Genomic DNA, 22,853 nt, shown 5'->3' with positions numbered 1-22,853 from the left:
TAGAAGTCCATATTCCAGCAAATTTGTTGCAACGTCTCTATTTCAAACGGCTCTATTTCAAACGAATCTATTTCCAACGGCTCTATTTCCAACGGCTCTATTTCAAATGGCTCTACTCCAAACGGCTATATTCCAACGTCTCCTGATTTTATCTTTATATATGCTTGCACACTCACCTGGTTCATACACCAACTCATTCATTTTTTGCTCCTTCTCTACTCTGTTGTTCCTTCTCCACCAGAAATGAGTCGTCTCTCTCGCTTAGATTCATCCTCATCTTCGGATGATGATGATGAGCCTGAGCTCATCCTTAGTGCATTACACCAAGCCCACACTCAATATCTAGCTTTGAATAGTCCACGTTGGGGAGGTTCTATACCTGGCCGGAACTATATTCATAGAGAAAGAGAAAGTGGCCATTTTAGACTCTACAATGACTATTTCTCGGAGCATCCAACCTATGGGGAATCTATATTCCGACGCAGGTTTGCAAATATCTTGGTCAATTCATTTGCCCTCTTTTCTCGTGCTCTTTCTATGTGTAAGTTTTTTTATTCTCATTTCTTTGCTCAGGTTTAGAATGGCCCGTCCTCTGTTTCTTCGCATAATGCAAGCTATAGAACAACATGACAATTATTTTGTGCAAAAAAGAGATAGATGTGGATGACTTGGGTTATCATGTTTGCAGAAGGTTACTGCAGCATTGATGATGATCAGTTATGGAGTACCGGCAGATTTTATGGATCAATATATTCGCATAGGTGAAAGTACGGCCCTAGAGAGTCTTAAAAGGTTTGTTATAGCTGTAGTCGAAGTGTTTGGAGGTGAATACCTAAGATCTCCAAATGAGCATGATACTGCCAGATTACTTGCAATAGGTGAGCGCAGAGGTTTTCCAAGAATGCTTGGTAGCATAGATTGTATGCATTGGCAATGGAAAAACTGCCCTGTGGCATGGCATGGTCAATATACCGGTCATAAGCGTGAGCCCACTATCATCCTTGAAGCTGTTGCTTCCAAAGATCTCTGGATTTGGCATGCTTTTTTTGGTTTGCCAGGGTCTCTCAATGATATCAATGTTCTTCACCGTTCACATCTTTTCTCCAAGCTAGCCGAAGGGGAGGCTCCTCAAGTTAATTTTACCATCAATGATCATAATTATACAATGGGGTATTATCTAGCAGATGGTATATATCCCAAGTGGGCAACATTTGTGAAGACCATAACTAATCCGCATGGCAATAAGAGGAAATACTTCGCCAAGGCACAAGAAGCAGTACGAAAGGATGTGGAACGAGCCTTTGGAGTTTTACAAGCTCGTTTTGCCATTGTTCGTGGGCCAGCTCGTAGCTGGGATAAAGAAACACTTAGAGAAATTATGACAGCTTGTGTCATTATGCATAACATGATAGTCGAAGATGAGCGAAATGAAGAAGACGACTTCCACTATGAGGGTATTGGCCAGCTGGTGAGACCTACACAGCGTGAAGTTCGTAATCGCACACATGAGCTACATGAGTTCATGCAAGCTCATCACAATATTAGAAACATGGAAACCCACAACCAGCTTAAGGAGGACCTAATTGAGCATCTTTGGCAACGTCATGCAGACTTGTATTAATCATGTACCATGTACTTTATTGAGGCTTGTAGTCATCATTTTACTATGTAATTTAGCACTATATAATTTATTCAGGCTTGTAATCATGTACTATGTAATTTATTATTGAGGCTTGTACTCATCGTTTTATTAAGCATGCACCATGTATCGTGCCTTCTATTTAAAGACACCAGGTTCAGATAACAACGATTAACTAAAACTGAGATAACACATGCATCAGATTTCAACAGCATATATTTGATACTACTTGACCAATAATTAATAAGTTTCAGATAAGGACCATAGTCTCAGGTTCACTACTTGACCAACCATTAGCTAAAGATAATTGACATTAACTAAAGGCCAAAGAATCCAGGAGCACACAAGCATCAGATTCACACAAAAAAATCTGTTTAAATTGCAAGTAGAAGCATATTGCAAGTTATTGTATTCAGATTTATATTGCAAGTTTTCTGAATTTTCTACTACATACAACACTGGTATCTGAATTTGCTACTAAAAATAGCATTGCTATCTGAATTTGAAGGATGTCCAGCATTACTCAAAACATGAGGATGCTGACAATATTTTAATCAAGTTCACATCTCAAACATAGAACTACAAGATTGTGCTACTGCAATTCATCAAACAGATCGTAGTAGCTAAGTAACATAAGCATGAGAAAACAATGAGAAATCATAAACAGTGAAAGCTTGGCACGGTCAACCAGAGAAGTGACGAGTGGGGATTTCTGTTCTACTCATATAGGAATTAATTCGAACAAGGCACGTGAGATTACCACATATTTGTTGGTCGATTTCCTTGCGGGGAGTTGCCTGCTCCGCTGCAAGAGGCAGATCTGGGCCAAAATCCATCAATTGGAAGCGGCGGCGGCTCCAGCGGGAAGGGAAATCCGACCTGCTTGAGGTTGCGCAGCTGACAGTGGCGCAACCGACGGTGGCGCAGTGGGCGACAGCTGTGGAGCCCGCGCCGCTCGTGGTGGCCGGCAGAGGCAGCCTCGCCCGCGCCGGAGGCGGACTCGCCCGCGTGCGCTCGTGGTGGCCGGCAGAGGCTGCCTCGCCCACGCCGCTCGTGGTGGCCCTCCCCGCGCCACGCCCGTGGCCGTCGGAGGCTGCCCTCCCCTCGCCGCGCCCGCGCCGCTCGTGGTGATGAAACGAATCAACTCTCTCAACGCAGAGTAGGCACGAGCGGAGATGTCCGAGCGCGCGCAGGCTCGCGGCGGTTGCTCCCGCCGTGGATGAGGGATCTCGTGCGGTCCCCTACATGTGAGGGATGGGAGGCGATGGATGAGGGTCTCTCATCGAGTGGGAGTCGGATGAGGGATCCGTTGGAGAGCTGTTTTTATGGTTTGACTCTCAAAAGCTGGATAGGGGGCTGAGTGAGGGATCGGTTGGAGATGCTCTTATGGATTAGATGCATTATCATTTTCTCGAAGCTTTAAAAGTTGAAATACCATATTACAGCATGTGACCTTTTTCATTCTTTGCTCTGCTAGTTCTTTAGGATGGGAATGAGATGCAATAGCACATTTTTCTTCTTCTCAAACACGCAGGAGAGCTGTGTTACAATAGGACATCTTCCCTGAGTTATTATCAAAATTGGATGGAAATGCAATAAGATTCTTGCGGGTACTGAAAAGGATTTTCACTGCTTAATTCCAACAGAAGGGCTTACGGCTGAACTCAGGTTTAGTTTTTTTTTTTACTTTTCGAAATTTGGTTAGGAACATTAGCATTCAATTGAGGAGCTGTGCAGCTTGATGAATCCATGAATTGAATTCTGGTGGATGATGAATATATGACATTGGCTGGCATAATCCTGCTGCATTTTGATTCGCTTGTATAAAACTGCTGGTTATCCTGGTTCGTAAGAATATATATTGATCTCTAGCTTTGGGTGGTGATCACATAAGTTCAGATCCGTGTTATTAATCTACACACTGCAAGCTTTATATGAAGTGATCTGTTTTGCATTTGTATAATTTTACATAAACTGGTTTGATATATCCTCTTCTAAGAACCTGCAGATTTACTCACCATCCTTATTATCTGTCATACTATGTTTATCTTGATCTAACAACATACTTTCTGAACTGTGGGTATTTTCTTATTTTTGGCCTTTCACTTCTGACGCTCACAGCATGTATGAGGCTATGTGGCATGACATAACTAACCAAGCAGGAAATATTATTTCTGTCACCATTCCTGTAATGTTTGGGATGTAGGTTCATTTGATAAAGTATCTCTGTACCAGTGAAAGTAAAAACTAGATGAACTTCAGTCGCATGTTGACAGGTCTAGCGAGATTCCTCAAATCCAGGATTCATGCCAGATGGGGGTGGGGGGGTGGGGGCGCGGGGGGGGGGTGGGGGGGGGGGGGGGGGTGGGGGGGGGGGGGGGGGGGGATACAAAGCTATTATTGGATTCAGTTTGGCAAAATGAGATAGCATCTTTGTTTTGGAAACTCCTTTACTCTTAAACTTTGAACTGACTTTGACAGTAATATTACTTGCATGGTAGCTAATGTCAGACAATACATAAACTTATATTTCCCAAAAGTACTACTTTTTTGGTCCCAGAGCATAGTAGCTCTTCACTAATGCATTGGCCACCACCCCTACACTTATTTTTCAGGTCGGAGCTGCAGATAACTACCATACAAATTTCATATCAGAATTTCGAGCTGTGAATATGAAGATATGTGACAAGGTACTTTTTTGCGTGCTGTTTTTTTCCCTGCTTCTTTCAGTCTGTAACAGTCAGGGCCTTAAAGTCCCTGGTTAGTTCGCAGGCATGAGAATTCAGATGCTGCAGGTGGACTGGAGCCTATAGAAGTAGAGCAGAATGAAATTTCTTCTCTAGAAAAGAAACCACAAAGTGAAATGTGTGATTTTGAAGTGCTGAAGAGGAAGTAAAGCTCTTTAGACGAATGCAGCAAAGTGTCAACACAAGACAGGAAAATTTAGGATAGAACGATGGATAGGACATGCTGATTGAGTTGGAGAGCTTTACAATATATATATATATATTTTAAGGCAAAACTGTGGGGGAGATCCCCACAGCACTTCATTTTATAAATTTAAGGGTAAAACAGTACGTACAAACTTACAACAGGAATTAACTGTAAGCATCAAGCCAAAAACAAAAGGCTGATCTTAGATCATCCTTAAAACGAAGCGACTGAAGCATACATCGGTTTTTGAAATTTGCAAACCAAATGTTGACGTGGACTTGGCCATTGTTGAACACTCTGTCATTTCCTATCTTCCACATCTCCCACGCAGCAGCTTTACAATATATTGCAAGTTAGGATATAGAAAAAGGTCCATTCGTTCAGGTTTTTAGTATAGATAGGAGATAGCTTGAACTGACGGGAAGTAAGCATTAGCTAAATAGCTAGTTGTTACTCTGTCTTACTGAAACAGTTTGTTTCCCCCTCCGTGATTGACATGATGGGATAGCATTAGGTATCTCTATAATTTGGGGAAGGACCTCTCTTTTATTTAGAGATCGAGGTAACTTGGTAACCCTTTTCTGATCATGTAATGTCCGTTTTTCTACAAATCTCAAACACCATGAACTGAAAATATGTCTCAGTGAAGGTTGAGGGCTCTTTTCTTTTCTTCCTTTTTTAAAAAGAAAAATACAAACCAAGAGAATCTGACATCCATCAAAGATAGAGAAGATTTTACAACAACTAAAGTCGCTGCTTGCCTCAGATGATTATGTACGAGTTGCTGAAGTTATGTTAGACCAAGGGTGGTTGAGAAAGTTGTGTTATTATAATAATGGCTTGTTGTGACGGGAACAAGATGAAAGTGTTAGTTGATCTCCACCAATTAGCCCGGCCCTTGGACCCGCGTCCTGATCGGGGGCGCCCAACCCTAATATGGTTGGTGGGCCCCCGTCGCACAGCGTCATAAATAGGAGGTGGGGGCCGGAGCGCTCGAGTCACGAGGTTCGCCTGAGCCGCCTAGCACCCCACCTACAGTCTTAAACCCTAACCGATCACAGAGAGGACGTTGCCAGCGACGGGAAGCGCCGCCACCGCCTCTGCATCTACACTGAAGGGCTGCTACGATGCCGGGCTGCCCTGCGACCTCTACATCAACCCCTGGACGCCGCCGCTACTGCACCGCCGCCTTTCGACTCAGCACCGCTACCGGGTTATCGTCAAACACTGCGATGGCGAGCCCATCTTCATCCAATGCGGCCGATGGACTCAACCCATTGGCTTTCATCTCGCACATACCACCCCTAGAAGGGGGCAATTATAGAGTATGACGAGAGAAGTATGAGCTCGTACTTGCGTTGTCCGAGAATGACTTAGCGCTCACCTCCCCGTGTCCTACTGAGCTAGTGGATCCGGTGAGGGAAGAAAACGAGTCTGATGCTGATTTCACTGCTCGACAACGAGATTATGCAGAAGTGCGCATGAAGTATGATCTCGAGCGCAAGAAGTGGGACATCTCGAACCGCAGGTGCTTGATGGTGGCCAAATCCACAATCTCAGATGCTATAAGGGGTTCTATCCCAGACTGTGATACCGCCACGGAGTACCTAAAGAAGGTGGAGAGTCAGTTCACTGGCTCTTCAAAGGCTTATGTTAGTACATTGATCAAGAAATTATTCAATGAAAAATATACTGGTGGCAATATCAAGGAGCACATTTTGAAGATGAGCAACATGGCTACGAAGCTGAAGTCAATGGATTTGGGGCTCAAGGATGAGTTCCTGATTCATTTGGTTTTTGCTTTCTTGCCAAAGGAATATGAAACTTTTGTTGTTAACTACAACATGCAGTCCGACAAGTGGGACATAGAAAAGCTCATCGCAATTGTGTTCAAGAAGATGAAAGGCTAAAGTCCTTACATGGTGACTCTGCTAACCTTGTCAAGGACAAGAAAAAGAACTTCAATAAGAATGCCAAACCTTAAGAAAAAACCCCTCAGAATGAGCACCATTAGAAGAACAACAACGCTCAAATTAAAAAGGATCAGTGCAAATATTGCAAGAAGCATGGACACTACCAGAGGAACTGTCCAGACTTCCTGAAGAACCTGCTGAAAAGAGGTGAGGATTTTATTACATTCATAGATGAATTCTTGTATTTAAGTTATGCAAAATCTACTTGGCGGATTGATTCAGGTGCAACTATTCATGTTGCAAATTCATTAAAGGGATTCCGTACGAGGAGAACCCTGCAAAGAGGAGAAAGAAGAATTAAATTAGCAAATGGAGTTGAAGCTCAAGTTGAAGCCATTGGAGATCTTTCTCTAGAATCAGATGTTCTATTTGTACCCTCTTTGCGAAGAAACTTAATAAGTATTTCACATTTAGATGACGATGGATATGATTGCCATTTTGGTTATGGCAAATGTCAGATTGTTTATAATAATAAATGTGTTGGTCTTGCCTTTCGATAAGACAAGCTTTATTTATTATCACTTTATGAAAATATAAATGCTGTAAGTACTGAGAATGAGAATGCTTCATCGTCTATGAATGCAACAAATAAGCGAAAGAGAGTGCATGATGTATCTTCAAAATTATGGCACTGACATTTAGACCATATTTCGAGGGGGAGAATAGAGCGATTGATTAAGAAATCAATTCTTCCACCTTTAGAATTTTTAGATTTAGAACAATACATAGATTGTATAAAAGGAAAGTATGTTAAGAAAATAAAGAAAGATGTCAAACGAAACGCAGGAATTTTAGAAATAATCCACACAGACATCTGTGGTCCTTTTCCTGTGAAGAGTGTGGATGGTTATGATTCATTTATAACATTCACAGATGACTATTCTCGTTTTGGCTATATTTATCCAATTAAAGAAAGATCAAAAGCATTGGATAAATTTAAAATATTCAAGGCTAAAGTAGAGAATCAGCACAACTTAAAGATGAAGGTAGTAAGGTCCGACCATGGGGAAAAGTACTACGGTCGACACATCCCATATGGCCAAGTTCCTGGACTCTTTGCAAGGTTTTTATAGAAAGATGGTATAGTAGCCCAGTATTCTACACCGGCCGTGCCTCAGCAGAATAGAGTAGCTGAAAGATGCAACCGTACCTTAATGGATATGGTGAGAAGCATGATAAGTTATTCTACCTTATCGATAAGTTTATGGATGAAGGCGTTAAAAACCGCCATTCATATTCTTAATCGAGTATCAAGTAAGTCGGTGCCCAAAACACCGTATGAATTATAGACAGGAAAGGAACCCTCACTAACTATTTACGTGTGTGGGGTTGTCCTGCTGAGGCAAAAGTATTTAACTCAAACATAGGGAAGCTGGACTCCAAGACAGTCAGCTGCTATTTCATTGGCTATCCAGAAAAGTCAAAATGTTATCGCTTCTATTGTCCTAACAGACAAACGAAGTTTATAGAAACAAGACATGTTGTCTTCTTGGAGGATGATATGATCAGGGGGAGCATGGTAGCGTGAGAAATTAGTTTTGAAGAGAAGCGGGTATACGTGCCCACTTCTATGGTTCAGGAACCATTTTTCACGCTACCTATTGTTCTACCAACAGTGCAAGACAGTGTAGTAACATCACCTGTTGTTAGTTCTCCTATGGCAATAATGAATGAGTATGAGGAACCTGTCCTTTAGGATCTCCAAGAACCCGTTGTCACATATGAGTAAGAGCAACAACAGCCTCATATAGAATAAGCGTCATCTAACGACGCCCCTAGAAGGTCTCAAAGAGTTAGGAGATCAGCCATTCCTGATGATTATGAAGTTTATGAATGTAGGGAATTTCAAATGGAGGGTGATCCCACCTCATTTGAAGAAGCCATGAGAAGCGCTCACTCATCCAAGTGGCTTGAAGCCATATAAGATGAAATGAAATCAATGAAAACTAATGGAGTTTGAAAATTAGAAACAATTCCTAAAGGAGCCAAGACAGTAGACTGTAAATGGGTCTACAAAACTAAACATGACTCTAAAGGGAATATAGAAAGATTTAAAGCGTGACTTTTGGCGAAAGGTTTCACGCAAAGAGAAGGCATAAATTACAATGAGACATTTTCTCTAGTCTCATGTAAGAATTCTTTTAGAATCATAATAGCGCTTGTAGCACACTACGACTTAGAATTACATTAGATGGATATAAAGACGGCGTTCCTAAACGGTGATTTGGAGGAAACGTTTACATGGCACAACAGAAAGATTTTGTTGTGGAAGGAAAACAACCCATGAGATGCCGCCTAAAGAAATCCATTTATGGATTAAAGCAAGCTTCAAAACAGTGATATTTAAAGTTTCATAGTATAATAAGAAAGTTTGGGTTTCAAAAAAATATAGAGAACAATTGCGTTTATGCAAAGTTGAAGAATGGGAAATACATTTTCCTAGTCTTGTATGTGGATGGCATCTTGCTCGCTAGCAGTGATGTCAATCTACTACTAGAAACAAAGAAGTTCTTGTCCTCAAAGTTTGATATGAAGGATCTCGGTGAAGCTTCGTTCGTCCTAGGAATAGAGATTCACCGAGATAGAGAAAATGAGTTTTAGGATTATCACAAAAGACATACTTAGAAAAAGTTCTAAAGAAATACAACATGCAAAATTATAAGTCATCACCTGCTCCCATAGTAAGGGCGACAGATATGGGGAATTTCAATGTCTCAGGAACCAATATGAGATCGATCAAATAAAAGCGGTTGCTCAAGTGTGTACTCGCCCTAACTTAGCATATGTTACCAGATTGCTTGGCAGATATCAGAGTAATCCAGAAATAAAATACTGAAAATTAGTAAAGAAAGTTTTGCGTTACCTGTAAGGTACGAATGGTCTCATGCTAACGTACAAAAGATTTGATTCCCTACACAGAGGGGTACACAGATTCTGATTATACGGGAGATGAAAGAAAGTCCACGTTAGGGTACATATTCACTCTCGCAGGAGGAGCTATATCGTGAAAAAGCTCAAAGCAAACTGTCACTACATCGTCCACAATGTATGCCGAGTTTGTAGCATGTTATGAGGCCACAGGGCTGGTGGATTGCCTAAAGAAATTCATGCCCTAGTTGAAAATGGTAGACGACATACATAAACCACTTAAGTTATACTACGATAATAATCCAGTAGTATGTTATGCTCACAATAATAAGTCAAGTGGTGATGTCAAACACATTGACATAAAGTATTATGTTGTGAAAGATAAAGTCTGAAATCATATAATTAGTCTTGAGCATATAAGAACAGAAAAGATGCTCGTGGATCCGCTTACAAAAGGCTTACCACCCAGTGTGTTCAGAGAACATGTAGCCGGCATGGGTTTAAGGGAAAGCTTATGATTCCTGGACAATAAGGGCTTAGTTAAGAATCTGTTTCAAAACAGAGATGCGCATTGTAGCTGTTTAATCTAATGGTAACTGACTGTGACGATGAAGCACGCTCTATGTACTGATCTATAATGGAATGAGAACAAGAGAAAGTAAGTAAGTTAAGTTTAAGTTATAAGTGAGATCAAGGGAGAGAATGTTAGTTGATCTCCACCAATTGGCCCAACGGTTAATTGGGTCCTTGGATCCGCGCCCTGATCGGGGGCGCCCAACCTTAATATGGTTGGTGGGCCCCATCGCACAGTGCCATAAATAGGAGGTGGGGGCCGGGCGCTCGAATCACGAGGTTCGCCTGAGCCGCCTAGCACCCCACCTACAGTCCTAAACCCTAACCGATCACAGAGGGGGCGCTGCCAGCGACGGGAAGCACCGCCACCGCCTCTGCATTTACACCGAAGGGCTGCTACGACGCCGGGCTGCCCTGCGACCTCTACACCGACCCCTGGACGACGCCGCTACTGCACTGCCGCCCTTCGACTCAGCACCGCCACCGAGTTATTTCTAAGCACTGCGATGGCGAGCCCATCTTCATCTAAGACGGCCGATGGTTTGCATCCCTTCACCCCTCTCTCTCTCTCATTCTATCTCTAATCCAGTACTACCAGATACTTCTAGGACTCACAGTTTACTCAAAGTGCAAGTAGACATGTTAGATTTATGCCTAGAGATCCTAACTCTATCAGAAAGCAGGCAATGCATACCCTGAGACTGGCTTCACTTGGGGTTATTTGTGATGGCCGATGGGGCACCTTGTTTTGCAGATATCTGGACTGGATAGGCTTCTCGAGATGCAGACACGGCTGTATCTGGTCACCTGGATCGTTTCCAGGATGTACATCCCTCATTCCGTTCAGAGTTGAGAGTGCAGCATCACCTCCAACTTCGGCAGGCTTCACTCGTGTGAGAAGGCATAAAACCAAATCAGAGCATTGTTGCCGTGCACATTTAGAGTAGAAATGTTGCAATGAAGTCAGAATATGCCGTTTGTCTAGGGGGTGATGAGCCACATGCATGTTTCTGTTGAATGCTGCGTTTTCAGTTCAAATTCAAATGACCAGGAAACCAAATACTGTATGTACCATTCGTACGTACAAATAAGAATATTGTACATCGGATTCCTCTTGTGTCCTTGCATTGCAGCAGGGCAGTGCTGGCCATTCAATCGCAGGTCGCAGGCAAAAGAAATAATTATATTCTTCACATGCATCTTGCTGCCACCGCCCACGAAATGAAATGAAAGTAAAATCAAATGGAGATTTGATTAGCCTCGATCACTTCTCTCATGTGATCGACTCGAGAGCATGCACCCGTTGAAGCTTTTCTTTTTTTATATAATTTTTTTTTAATTTCCCAAAACAATTCTTAATTTTCTTCTTTGAGATTGATCCAAGAGAAGATAAACAAAGCGCGTAGGCACGTACATCGAAGCTGGGTGCACATGGTCAATCCATGTGACCTACTTACACAGCTGCACTTGATTGATTATTATTTGCCTTTAAGCTCATGCATGCATGCAACTTGCAGGTTCGTCCTATAATCCAATCCAGTGTACTGAAAAGGGAATACACAGATTAAGGCCTTGTTTAGATGCCACCCAAATTTCAAGTTTTTTCACTCTCTCTCCATCACATCAATTTTTAGCCGTTTGCATGGAGTATTAAATGTAGATAAAAAAAATAACTAATTACACAGTTTAGTTGGAAATCACGAGATGAATCTTTTGAGCCTAGTTGGTCCACGATTGGACAATATTTGTCAAATAAGACGAAAGTGGTACTATTCATCGGGTTGAAATTTTTTCGCAATCTAAACGAGGCCTAAGGAAATATTAGGAGAGGAAGGGAGATGAAAGGGTTTATTTCAGTAGTACTCACATGAAACGTACCAAATAATTAATTTGGAGAGAAATGAACTAAAATAACATGCATTATTCGACATTAATCCACACTAGGTGCTAAGAACTAATAACTCTGCACAACTCTACCAGTGGCCATCAGGGAAGCACTCATCCATGTAAACTGGCAGCCGTTTAGGCTCGATGTTGTTAAATTAATGAAAATTTTGTTATAAAAAAACTAATTTGATGTTATATATAGCACATATTCTATTGCACGACCAAGTGAGAAGATAAAAAAATTCTAATGTTCTTGTATAAGGACGTGTTTCGCAACGCTCCTCTAAGGGTGCTCCACGGGCGGAGCCAGAGCCCTACGAGCCAAGCCAGTTTTTGGAGCAACGACACCCGGTGCCAAAGTGGCTCTGGCTCCGCACATCGGAAAGCGGAAGCGCCCCTTCGTGCGTGCTCGTTTGGTGCGGCTTCACCCGCTCTGGTGCCAAAGCCACATGCAGAGCTGGTACGTGAGACATACCAAACTCGGACCCTAAATAGAAAGGCAAAGAGCAATCATCTAAAGACATGTTTGGATGTGGAGCTAGCCTTGCTTGACCTTGCTCAGCCAAGCAAGCCTAATAGCCTATTTGAGGAGAGCCATTTTGGTTAGCTCACTTGAGCAAGAAAAATTGGTTTGCATAGAAATCAAGGTAGCAAGGCAACATAACCAAACTCATTGTTTTCTTCTATTCCTAGCTGGGCCTTGAGAACCAAACATGATCTAAAGCTTCTTTCATGCCCTCGGAGTGCATTGGTCCTGCGCCTGTTGGCCAGTTTTGTGTGGCGCTTGAACCGGCAGGCAAAGGGCTTTTGGTAGCATCTTTTCTGGGAACCGCTTATGAGGAACTATACAAATAAAGGAAAAATACAATTAGGATAAGGTGACCTAACTCAGTCAGCTTCTGTATTTCAGTACAAATGGGTGTCGTAGGGAGAAACGAGGGCAGAAAAGGCTAATAGAGATAGCTGTACCAACCAAGTCCAATGCTTCCTAAGTTGTACCAAACATGTCCAAAGCTTTGTCTTTGCTGGAATTTCTATTTTCTTTTTTTTTTGAAAGAAACCTTTCGTTGGGTTTATGATCATGGATTGCATACTTGACACACGTATACTTTGATTGGTTGATCTTGTTAATTGATCGTCATGGGTTATTCTGTCATGAGAATATCTCTACACACTTCGTTTCACACGGATATTCCCATTGATTTTATTCGTTAATCATCCATCTAGCTACTCAACAACAAGACAACAACAATCTGCCAATGGAAGTATGGAACCAACGACGACAATCTGATTCGAAATTCAAATCAGGAACACGAAGCAGGCGGAGGCAAGCACTAGCGAACAAGTTCATCATGTGCGTGTTTGTCAGTATTTCCTGACAGGTGAACAATGTATATACGTGCGCGGCCGTTTGGGGTTTGGCGCAACGCAAAGGCAAGCTGGCCGGTCGCTAGCTGCGGGCTGTCTCCTGCCTCCCAAGCACCACGCATGCGATCCGAGCAACACCCACATGCCAAGCATAAACACACAGCGTGTGTGAGCTACTCCTAGCCCTAGCTTTTAGTTTTAGTCCATTTGGGCTGCGTTTAGTTTTAAAAAAGTTTCCAAAAAAATGGTACAGTAGCCATCATATCGAATTTTATGATACGACGAAAAAAAACTAATTGCACAGTTTGGATGGAAATCACGAGACGAACGTTTTGAGCCTAATTAGTCCATGATTGAACACTAATTACCAAATAAAAACAAAAGTGCTACCGTAGTCAAATTCCTAAATTTCGTGAACTAAACACCGCCTTGGTATGGAAGTTAGATAAGTAACCAACCGACTTGTTCTTCGATCTCCGTGACACCCATCGGTCTACATGCTCTCTGCAGTGTTCAATTCAAGATGTACGTGTATACCATGATCTTTATCAAAAAGATATATACCCATATGTATATCTGTTTTCAGCCATCTATCACATCTTTCCATAAATATGTATCTTTTGCCTATTTTCGTGCATGCCGATGCATTGCTCCGATCCTCTTGTTGAGTGAAGTTGACATCGTCACGGTACAACCACACCACCTAGGCATTTCAAGGCCGACTCGATACGCGATCTTTACTGGACAAGCTCTGGACTGTTAAATACGAGCTTGCGACCCAACCTTAACCCTAATGTACCGATTTTAATCATTTTAATTTCATACCAAAAAATAGCATGCGACCTGTCTAGGTCTAGACACGGTCCACATAAGAGTTGGAATGTAATGTGTGTCATGGATGAAGAGTGATTTATAAGGACAAAAGTTGTTAGAGACAGATACATAGTCGTGGATAAGCATGAAGTATGAACTTTTTTTTTAAGAAAAACTATGCACCAAAGATGAAATTGTTTCCTCTAAGCCGCATGTGGTCTTCATTCCTAACCCACCATTTCCAAGTTCCAATTCCAACCTGCCATCTCTAGGGTAGCTCGGTTCAGTTTCCTACCGTTCTAAAAAGAAAATCCCATCTTTTTTTTTCTTGGAAATGGAAGGAAAGGCCTTGATATTTGGCATTGAATTCTCGCGTGTAACTAAATCTAATCCTCAATTCACGTTTCTTTCCGGTTGGCTTGAAAATATAGAACAGAAGAAGAAAAATAGAAAAATAAATAAAGAATCTGAATCGAAAGAATCCTCAACTAATTAAGAGCAAACTCTAAGGCCTTCCTTATATCCTCACATATTGATAGGGGTAGAGATTTTGATTAAAAAATAGCCTCCAACAACTTCTCCAATTAAGTTTCCAAATATTATTATCCTCCATTTTCTGGTTTCTCGCTAGCCAAAAATAGAGAGCGGACAATGACGAAGCTGGAATTTAGGTAGTGTTTAGATTCATAGGGATTTTAAGAATCTGGATAGAAAAAAAATCTTAAAATCCTAGGATTACATCCAAACACGCTAAGATTCTAGAGAACTTTAACACATAGACATAGAATCAGAACAACATAGATTATTTTTATCCAAAATCCGAATTTTAGGGTCTCATCCAAACATGTCCTTTGATTTAGAAGACATTTACCCTTTAATTACATAGTAGATTTGCTAGGTCACGGAGGGTCCTAATGGAAAAATAGCAAAGTTGACCGGTCCCACCGGTCTTTATATTCTTCTCTAGCGAGCCCTAAGATATAAATAATCTGTTGAAGGTGAGAAGATACAAACAACCTGTTCGGCTAGGGCTGAAACGATCATATACGATTTGTGGATTATTACTGCTGGCTGGTTTGGTGTGAGAGAAAAATACTGTTCTGACTAAAAATTTAGGATCGTTTACGACCAAACGAACAGGCCGACAGAGAATGAGTTTTATTTAAATGACTTTCTAAACGAAACGAGGATAGTGAACCGTTAGAGATGCTGTAGCTGTAGGTGTCAAATTTTATAAAAGACAATTTCAAATAAAAATTAAAAATACACATGAATTCGACGTCATCGAATCTCGAAATTTCTCGGTCTCTCCAGCCTGCAGGTCCCCCATTTAAACACACCTGCCTGCCTTGTCTCCTCCTTCCATTACTCCCGGCCTCCGCCCTCTCTCACCCTCGTCTCGCGGGTGGCGACGACTGGGCCGCCGTCGCTGCCGCCGTACGCCAGGTGCCCAGGTCATCTCCGGGCCATTCGCCGGCGACGAGCACCACCAGGTACGCCCACCCCTTTGGTCTTGGTCCTCGTCTCGCCTTCCTGCTGCGCGAAACGGAGCACCCAAACCCTAACTAACCATCTGTATTCGGATCTGACCTAATTACATGTATTACGCCTACTGTCTTCGATTGCCTCGCAAAAATCATCGGGTGTGCATCTGTACGCCCATGTCCTTCACTGGGTCCGCCCCTGGTTCCGGCTCGGATGGGCGATCTGTTCTCTAGATGCGAAAAGAGCGTCATTTTTTTTACTACGATCCATCCACTGCAGTATAGGATCTTGTTTCTAGGGGGCTTCTCTTCACTGACCTCCTCTGTGTGCATGTGTTGATCTTGATACTTTCTTTCTCTTGCAACAGGTACCTAGATTGAACGAGCCATGGACAGCCTGTGGCATCTGGGGGACGAGCTCCGTGGGCAGCCAAAGGTGGTGGAGGACCGCCAGTGGTCTCTCATGACGTCCAAGCTTGCGGAGATCACCAGGTCCAAGGGCGAGAGGATGAACGACCTCGACTACGCGAGGATGAACACCGTCCCTGACGCCAAGCAGTGGGACAAGACGTCCTACCAGCATCATGACGACAGCATGATGGACCACATCAACCTCGGCCTCATGAACCTAGATCTCAAGATGAACGATCTCAAGATGAACGAGGTCGCCACCGCCATGAAGCTCCCCTTCCGCAACACGCCCTATAACATGAACCCAATGTACCCCAAGGGGAGCAATGCCAATGTCAATGTCAATGCGTTCAAGATGAATGTTGGGGTGAACAAGTACTCCAATAGCCCTAACGGGAAAGACGCCAATGGGAAAATCAATGGTGGCAGCAACAATAATGGAGGCAACAGCAATGGGAGTGCCAACGGCAATTCTGCGGTTGACAAGCGCTTCAAGACATTGCCAACGAGTGAGATGCTACCGAGGAATGAAGTCCTTGGTGGATACATCTTTGTCTGCAACAACGATACCATGCAGGAGGATCTCAAGAGGCAGCTTTTTGGTATGTGTTGTATGTTATTGTATCTCTTGAGAAATCAAATAATAACTGTTCTGGAAAATAGATTTTGATACCAGTGTATATACTAATTTGATAATGGTATCTTAAGATCTGTTGCTCTTCTGCAGGATTGCCAGCAAGATATCGTGATTCAGTCCGAGCAATTACTCCTGGGCTGCCTCTTTTCCTCTATAACTACACAACTCACCAGCTTCATGGGGTATTTGAGGTGTGTGATTTTCTGATCTCCTGATTCCTGCAAAGCCTCTCTGAAGTTGTTAAACAGTTGTCTTTTTGTCATATATAAGATACTTTGAGCTAAAAAATTGTGTCCATTATTACCATTCTAGATAGACTATTTTAAGCTTGACTTGATCTTTCGTTCCCTTGTGTTCTTGTATAGTTATATGTAACTTCTTACCAATGGTTTGTTGATATTTAAAAAGAAACATCCAGCTACTACAGCAAATGCATCGAAGAGGCATGATTTGATTACATTTTAGGTGGATGACTTGCAGTCTTTTAATGGTCAGGTTTTAGCTTGTATTCAATCCCTTGTATTGTTTTGCGCACTGTTGGTGTACTGGTAAAAAATTGTTGACATTATTTTGTAGTTCGGTGTAGGTGTGCTCTGTATATGTCTAGATCTATATTGTTTGTTGCTACCCATTTCTGTTAGATCACTGATTCATCATTTAGTTGGTTTCGGTAAATAAAATGTCTTAGTCTTACTTTGCTTCCACACATTTGTATTTTTATATTGAAGTTTTAAATTCCAATCGCACTTCAGTATAAATCTAAGAAACTTTTATCTTTTGTTTTTTCAAACGAATTTGCTTAGGCTGCCAGTTTCGGTGGGTCTAATATCGATCCCACTGCATGGGAGGATAAGAAGTGTAAAGGTGAATCTAGATTCCCAGCGCAGGTACTGATAACATTTGTCATTATGTTCATTTCTCATTTCCTTTTGATTTTTTTTTGCTGACACATTCATCTTGTTAGGTGAGGATCCGCATCAGGGAGCTTTGCAAGCCGTTGGAAGAGGATTCCTTCAGGCCAGTTTTGCACCATTATGATGGCCCAAAGTTTCGCCTTGAGCTCTCCATCGCGGAGGTATATAGCATATCCAGTCTGCTGTGCACATGAATATACAATGAAAGCTCCCTTGTATAATGAAACTTTATTACGTTGCTATGCACGGGTTCTGCACCAACCACAATATTCTCTTGTTTAAAAGCATAATTGTGACTTTCTCGATGTCTCCTGTGCAATTCCATGCATATGTCATTTGCATTGTTTGTCTGATATTGAACATAAAATGGATGATGTTTTCAGCTAACCCTCCTTCAAAGAAGCATGTCAATACCGTTGCAATTGACATGCTGGTATTATAGAACTTATGGGCATGGAATTTACTTTTAGATTTGGGCCAAGACTATTTTATTTTCATTATGCTTCATCTCATAATGTTGTTGTCTAGTTGTCATGTCAATCATTCTCATGAAATTTAAATTTGCAGACCTTGTCGCTGCTAGACCTATGCGAGAAGGAAGGCATCTGAGCTGTTGGGGAGGTGGTTGCCTTGTGAGCTTCTAGTAAATATCAATCATCCTTGTATGTTTTGTGGATGGTCGTTGGCAATGTTGTTTATTTAAGCGCAAGGTGCTACTGGTTTTGTTTTCCCTACCCTGGATGGAAGGACGGACTTGGTACTTGGAAGGCCCCCTCAAACAAGCTGTGAGCCTGTCAGTGTACTGCGCTGTGTCTGTCGTCGTCAAGAACCAAACCAATCTTGGACCGACCGAGAGTTGGAGTGTGTATGTTTTGCTATCTATCTACACGTCTTAGTAGAGTGGGTATACCTGGGCATAATGGGTCCCCAAAAGATGGGGGCCTGTCTGTATACTGTGTGTAATGGTTAAGATGCATGCGGCCGTAAGTAAGGGCCGGTGATGTTGATGCCGGTGCTCCGGGTGTGTATTTTGTACTCTGTTGTACCTTGAACCTCCTTTGCATTTGCCTTAATGCTGCTGCTTTTTGCACTGTCACGGAGTGTTGGCTTCTGGTTCATGTTATGCTGTGCGCATTTGCGCTGTAGTACAGCCCAGAATCGTTCATTGATTTCATAATCTTTCATGATTTATTTAATCAGTTTGGATGCTGTGAATGCCAAAAGCAAGTAGTATGATATGGTGGCTTGTGGAACATTGTGTCCAGCCGCAGGTTTTGGGTTGCAGGTGCACCAACCAGGCTTGGTGTGTGAAACAACAGATAACCCAAAAGGTGGTTGATTGCATTTGTTCAACCGCTCTCGGTCAGTGACAGGCAAGTACTAGCAGCTGTTTGTTGGTGAACTGTCTGTCTGGACATGACTTTCAGCTGGTGAGAGTAGGAGCGGTGAACTGTGAGTGCTGCTGCTGTCATCAGAGGCCAGAGGGTATGCTGTCAGCAATCCAAGGCCCAGAAATCCCAGTCGTGAACCGTTGGACAATTGACGTTTCAGCATTGAAGACGACATGCGATGTTCGTCTCTGGATGTTAAGAAGAAATTGTGACCCACAGCTGGGGATCAAATCATCTAATTCCTGTTTTTTCATTTGTTTTATTAGGAGATAGAGGGATAGAAATAGAAATATATGATGACTGTCCCAAGAAGATATTCTCCTAGCGGTGCGTTTGGCAACTATAGCCATACAGGGAAGGAGGCAAGGAGCACATGAATATGCGATACATACTATGTTTTTGTCAATAGAAACTTCAACCTCCATCTTGAGCTTGGAATTGCCAATAATCTGAAAATGAATACCAAGTTTGTCAAGGGAAAAAATGGCGCCTCCTTCCATACGGTACCCAACTTGCTCTCCTCTCCCTGGGGACTTGCTGATTTACCAATGATAAATTGGCTTTACAAAATCTCTATTAACTCTGCTATATTATCTTTCGATCTTTGAACCTCTTTGTTGACTAGGTAACTCAACAATTTCAAGTTAACTTCTGAAATCTATGAGACTGAAGCCAGTCACCTTCGAGGTGTTTGTTGAAGTAATGCAAAGTAAACCACTAAAGCATTCATGTAATCCATAACAGTGCAGAGCTCGGCTCCTACAGCACGGCCGGGCGATGCAGGGCACGGCTCCATACGTTTGTTACATTGCTAACCGGAGTAGTAGCACGTACTATGTACATGCATCGGTGCATGCAACGAATTGTACATGCATGTGCAGGCATGCAAGCATAGACACAACACACCTCACCTGGAAGCACATCATGACCTGTAAGCACGTGGAAATATGGCTAAGTCTAGAATTTATGACCGTGGCTAAGTCTGTTTTTTTTACCGTGGCTAAGTCCAAACTTGACGAGACTTGTTTTGTTGCCATCTCCTCAGAGAGTATTCAAACTCGTAGTACGGTATCAAATTGAGTTGCTATACAAATTTGGAAGATAAAATGTCGCAAACATATCAATTCACTGTCGGCGATAAGAGAATTAGAAAGATTTGGAGGGGTCAAAATAGCACTGTATTCAAACTTGTGGTCACTATGCGGCCATGTTAAAGACTGATTTAGGTATAGGTCCAAAAACAAAGTTTGTTGTACTCAACTCAAACAACTTCTATTAAAGGTCAAACCTCATATCTAGAAAAGAAACTATAGTTTTACCCTGGTCAAAACAGCATCATGAAAAAAGGAGTTAACTATTGATCCAACACTTAGAAGCATTTTTAGGCTAGTTCGTGGGCATAAACCCTAGAGCATTTTTATCTTAAGTATTCCTAGACTATTTTAAGTGATCATATAACAAGTCACTGTAAAAACTCTAGAGTTAGCCACATTTCTCAATATCCAAGTCATGGTAAAAATTCAAATTTGGCAATTTCCATAGCGCGGTGCCGTAGTAATTGGCGCCGAGCTCGCCACGCAGGTAGCCACGCCAACGACATGCAAAAAATGACCCTGGACCTCGGCGCGCCGAGATGTGTAAGCTCGGCGCCAATTGTCATGGCGCCGAGGTCAGAGTCTATTTTTTTGAAAGGATACCGCCATTGGCGTATTTGTGAAAATCTTTAAAAAAAAAGGGCTAAAAACAAAAATGCGGCTCGATGGTAGCAGCTGTCAACATTCTACTCACGTGCAGTAAAGGATAGAAAGCAAGGAAGAAATCGGATCGAGTAGGTCTTTTGGTTATGTGATGTTTGACTTTGTTGCCATTAACTCATGTTGTAATGAATCAAATCAACTGACCAACGACTCTGTAACTCCAGACACAAGCAGATAACTGCGTGCTAAAGAAAGCTACAGCATCATCCAAACCCACTCGATCTCTACTTACCCAGCCTGGGACAACCAAGAAATGTCTTTTCTGAGTGGGACAAGGAGAGTTACATGGGATTCTGCTTGGTCTTAATGTCAGCCGTATGTGTAAATTAAATAGCTTAGCAATTAACAGCTAGCGAAGATATGCCGGAACTATTGTGCTCAAGCCTCCATTCTGATAAGTTATTGTTTTATGTTGACCTGCCATATCTGTTTCATTTCTGTTCTAAGGACATTGCTATTTTTGCTAGATTTCTCAGGTATTGTAACTGGTGCTACTGCTGCGTAGCAATTTTGCTGCACAAAGACAGTGGGAAGGAGAAGATAGTGAAGAACTGAGCAATTATGGATCCAATGGACAGATGGAGCATTCCCAGGAATTCTTTATCTGCAAGAAAAGATACACTTGATGCAGCCTTAGTGTTCTGACAGTTTTGTTATTGCCAGGCTTCAGAGAGTGCTTGGATCAAGCATCAATGGGCAGTTGAGAACTAGAGATCTAGAGAAACTGGTACATATTCTATTTATTTTGCCTTGACCCATTTCAGACTATTGTTGCCAGTTTACGATGTTTTATTTTGGCAATGGGACAGAAGAAAAAAAAAATAATTAGGTTTTGTATTACAAAAGTTATACACAGTTTGCAATTGGCAGTGCAATTTTTTAAAAAACTAATTTTCACGGGCTCGGACAATTTTAGTACAAATTTATGGCCCATAGCAACACGCTGGCCAATACCTAGTAGTGTAATACAGATGTGTGGTGGTTACATTGATGAGTTGTAACTTTACAAGTGAATATCACAAAATTTCCCAGGTATATCAAAACAAAGAAATTGAGTTTACAACATAAATAATTACTTCATGTATCTCAGAATTTATAATATTTTTTCTCAAATTATGCAGGAGTTCTGCGTGTCATTTCATTAAGATAGAGGAGTACAAGACCTGCTGGATTTAGAAAGAAACCCAGCAAGCCGAAAAAAACAAACAAAACCCTACACGCCTTCTTCTGTATTAGCCTTCTCATATGGTCACGGTGTTCATTTGTTTGATTTACTGCATAACAATGCACAATGTGCAATTGTGCATGTGTTGTGCAGGTGGCAGATGATTAATGCCTAAATTTGGTTATAAAGGTATTTGCAGCAGCAGATGCCATAACAAAAACATTCCATTCATTGATTCAATAGTATGCAAGCAGCAGCAAATGGATCAGATGAGTTGAACCTTGTCTGGAAAATGTACAAAAAAAAAAAATACATTTAACTCTGAGTTCCCTTTGACATCTATGGTCAAGTTCTTGTTCTGTGAATGGATCTCACCGAAGAAGAGGTCAGGTTTCTACAATGCACTCGGGGAGCAGAGTCTGCTCGCTCCAAGAGGCATCCTCCGATGAGTAGACGCGCAAGCACCAGCGCTGGCTCTGGCTCTGGTTCCAGACGACGAGGAGGTCGTCCTGGTCCTCACCCACGACGAAGTAGAGGAGGACGAGGCCGTGGCGGGTGTCGAGCGCGACGCAGTCCCAATCCCAGAGCATCTCCTCCTCCTCCACCCCCTCGCAGTCATGGAGCGCGATCAGGTCGTCGGCGTTTGGCGGGCGGAAGGAGGAGGTGGGGACGAATCGGGCGTTGGAGTTGGAGGTGTTGCAGAGGAAGCCGAGCAGTGGAGCTACGCGGTGGAATTCCATGAATCGGCGGCGGAAGCTGGGGCCGCAGACGATGCGGCACCAGGGCTTGCACCTCCATAGTGCTTGGCCACCCAGCTCCAGCTCGGGAGGCCGGCCACCGGCGGAGGAATTGAATTGGACGGGGAGAGGAGCGCGGCTCAACGCAAGCACGGGGCGGAGGCGGAGCTGAGTAGGCATCCATTTTGCTGCGGGCTTTGCTAGCAGGCCAAGGCCCTACAGTACCAGCCCGCAGCCTTTCTGTGGAGGGAGGTGCCCTGCTCTGCACCTGGAGCTCTGTGGAGGACCGGGAGGCCTGCACT

General features: G+C 42.6%; 2 protein-coding genes and 1 pseudogene across 2 annotated transcripts; 2 read left to right on the top strand and 1 right to left on the bottom strand.

The window, feature by feature from the left end:
- Nucleotides 1-273: 273 nt before the first annotated feature.
- LOC136514965 (protein ALP1-like) lies at nucleotides 274-1,621 on the top strand (annotated as a pseudogene).
- Nucleotides 1,622-15,391: 13,770 nt separating this feature from the next.
- LOC136516485 (B2 protein-like) lies at nucleotides 15,392-18,597 on the top strand. The gene is made up of 6 exons (XM_066509891.1): nucleotides 15,392-15,548; nucleotides 15,908-16,552; nucleotides 16,678-16,778; nucleotides 17,391-17,474; nucleotides 17,552-17,662; nucleotides 18,069-18,597. The coding sequence occupies exons 2-6, from the start codon at nucleotides 15,928-15,930 to the stop codon at nucleotides 18,108-18,110; spliced, it is 963 nt and encodes a 320-aa protein (XP_066365988.1). The 5' UTR covers nucleotides 15,392-15,548; nucleotides 15,908-15,927; the 3' UTR covers nucleotides 18,111-18,597.
- A 3,107-nt stretch (nucleotides 18,598-21,704) lies between these two features.
- On the bottom strand, nucleotides 21,705-22,801 carry LOC136514766 (uncharacterized). Its single transcript, XM_066508479.1, has one exon. The coding sequence runs from the start codon at nucleotides 22,729-22,731 to the stop codon at nucleotides 22,201-22,203; it is 531 nt and encodes a 176-aa protein (XP_066364576.1). The 5' UTR covers nucleotides 22,732-22,801; the 3' UTR covers nucleotides 21,705-22,200.
- Nucleotides 22,802-22,853: the final 52 nt, after the last annotated feature.

Source organism: Miscanthus floridulus, chromosome 17, assembly GCF_019320115.1.
Source record: "Miscanthus floridulus cultivar M001 chromosome 17, ASM1932011v1, whole genome shotgun sequence".
Taxonomy (NCBI): Eukaryota; Viridiplantae; Streptophyta; class Magnoliopsida; order Poales; family Poaceae; genus Miscanthus; species Miscanthus floridulus.
This window is presented reverse-complemented; position numbering and strand designations above follow the sequence as displayed.

Bases quoted from the DNA above. Each gene is read 5' to 3' on its own strand.
- LOC136516485 (XM_066509891.1), top strand. From the start codon at position 15,928: ATGGACAGCCTGTGGCATCTGGGGGACGAGCTCCGTGGGCAGCCAAAG. The intron at 16,553-16,677 runs GTATGTGTTGTA...GCTCTTCTGCAG, and splicing joins TCTCAAGAGGCAGCTTTTTG to GATTGCCAGCAAGATATCGT. The intron at 17,475-17,551 runs GTACTGATAACA...TCATCTTGTTAG, and splicing joins AATCTAGATTCCCAGCGCAG to GTGAGGATCCGCATCAGGGA.
- LOC136514766 (XM_066508479.1), bottom strand. From the start codon at position 22,731: ATGCCTACTCAGCTCCGCCTCCGCCCCGTGCTTGCGTTGAGCCGCGCT.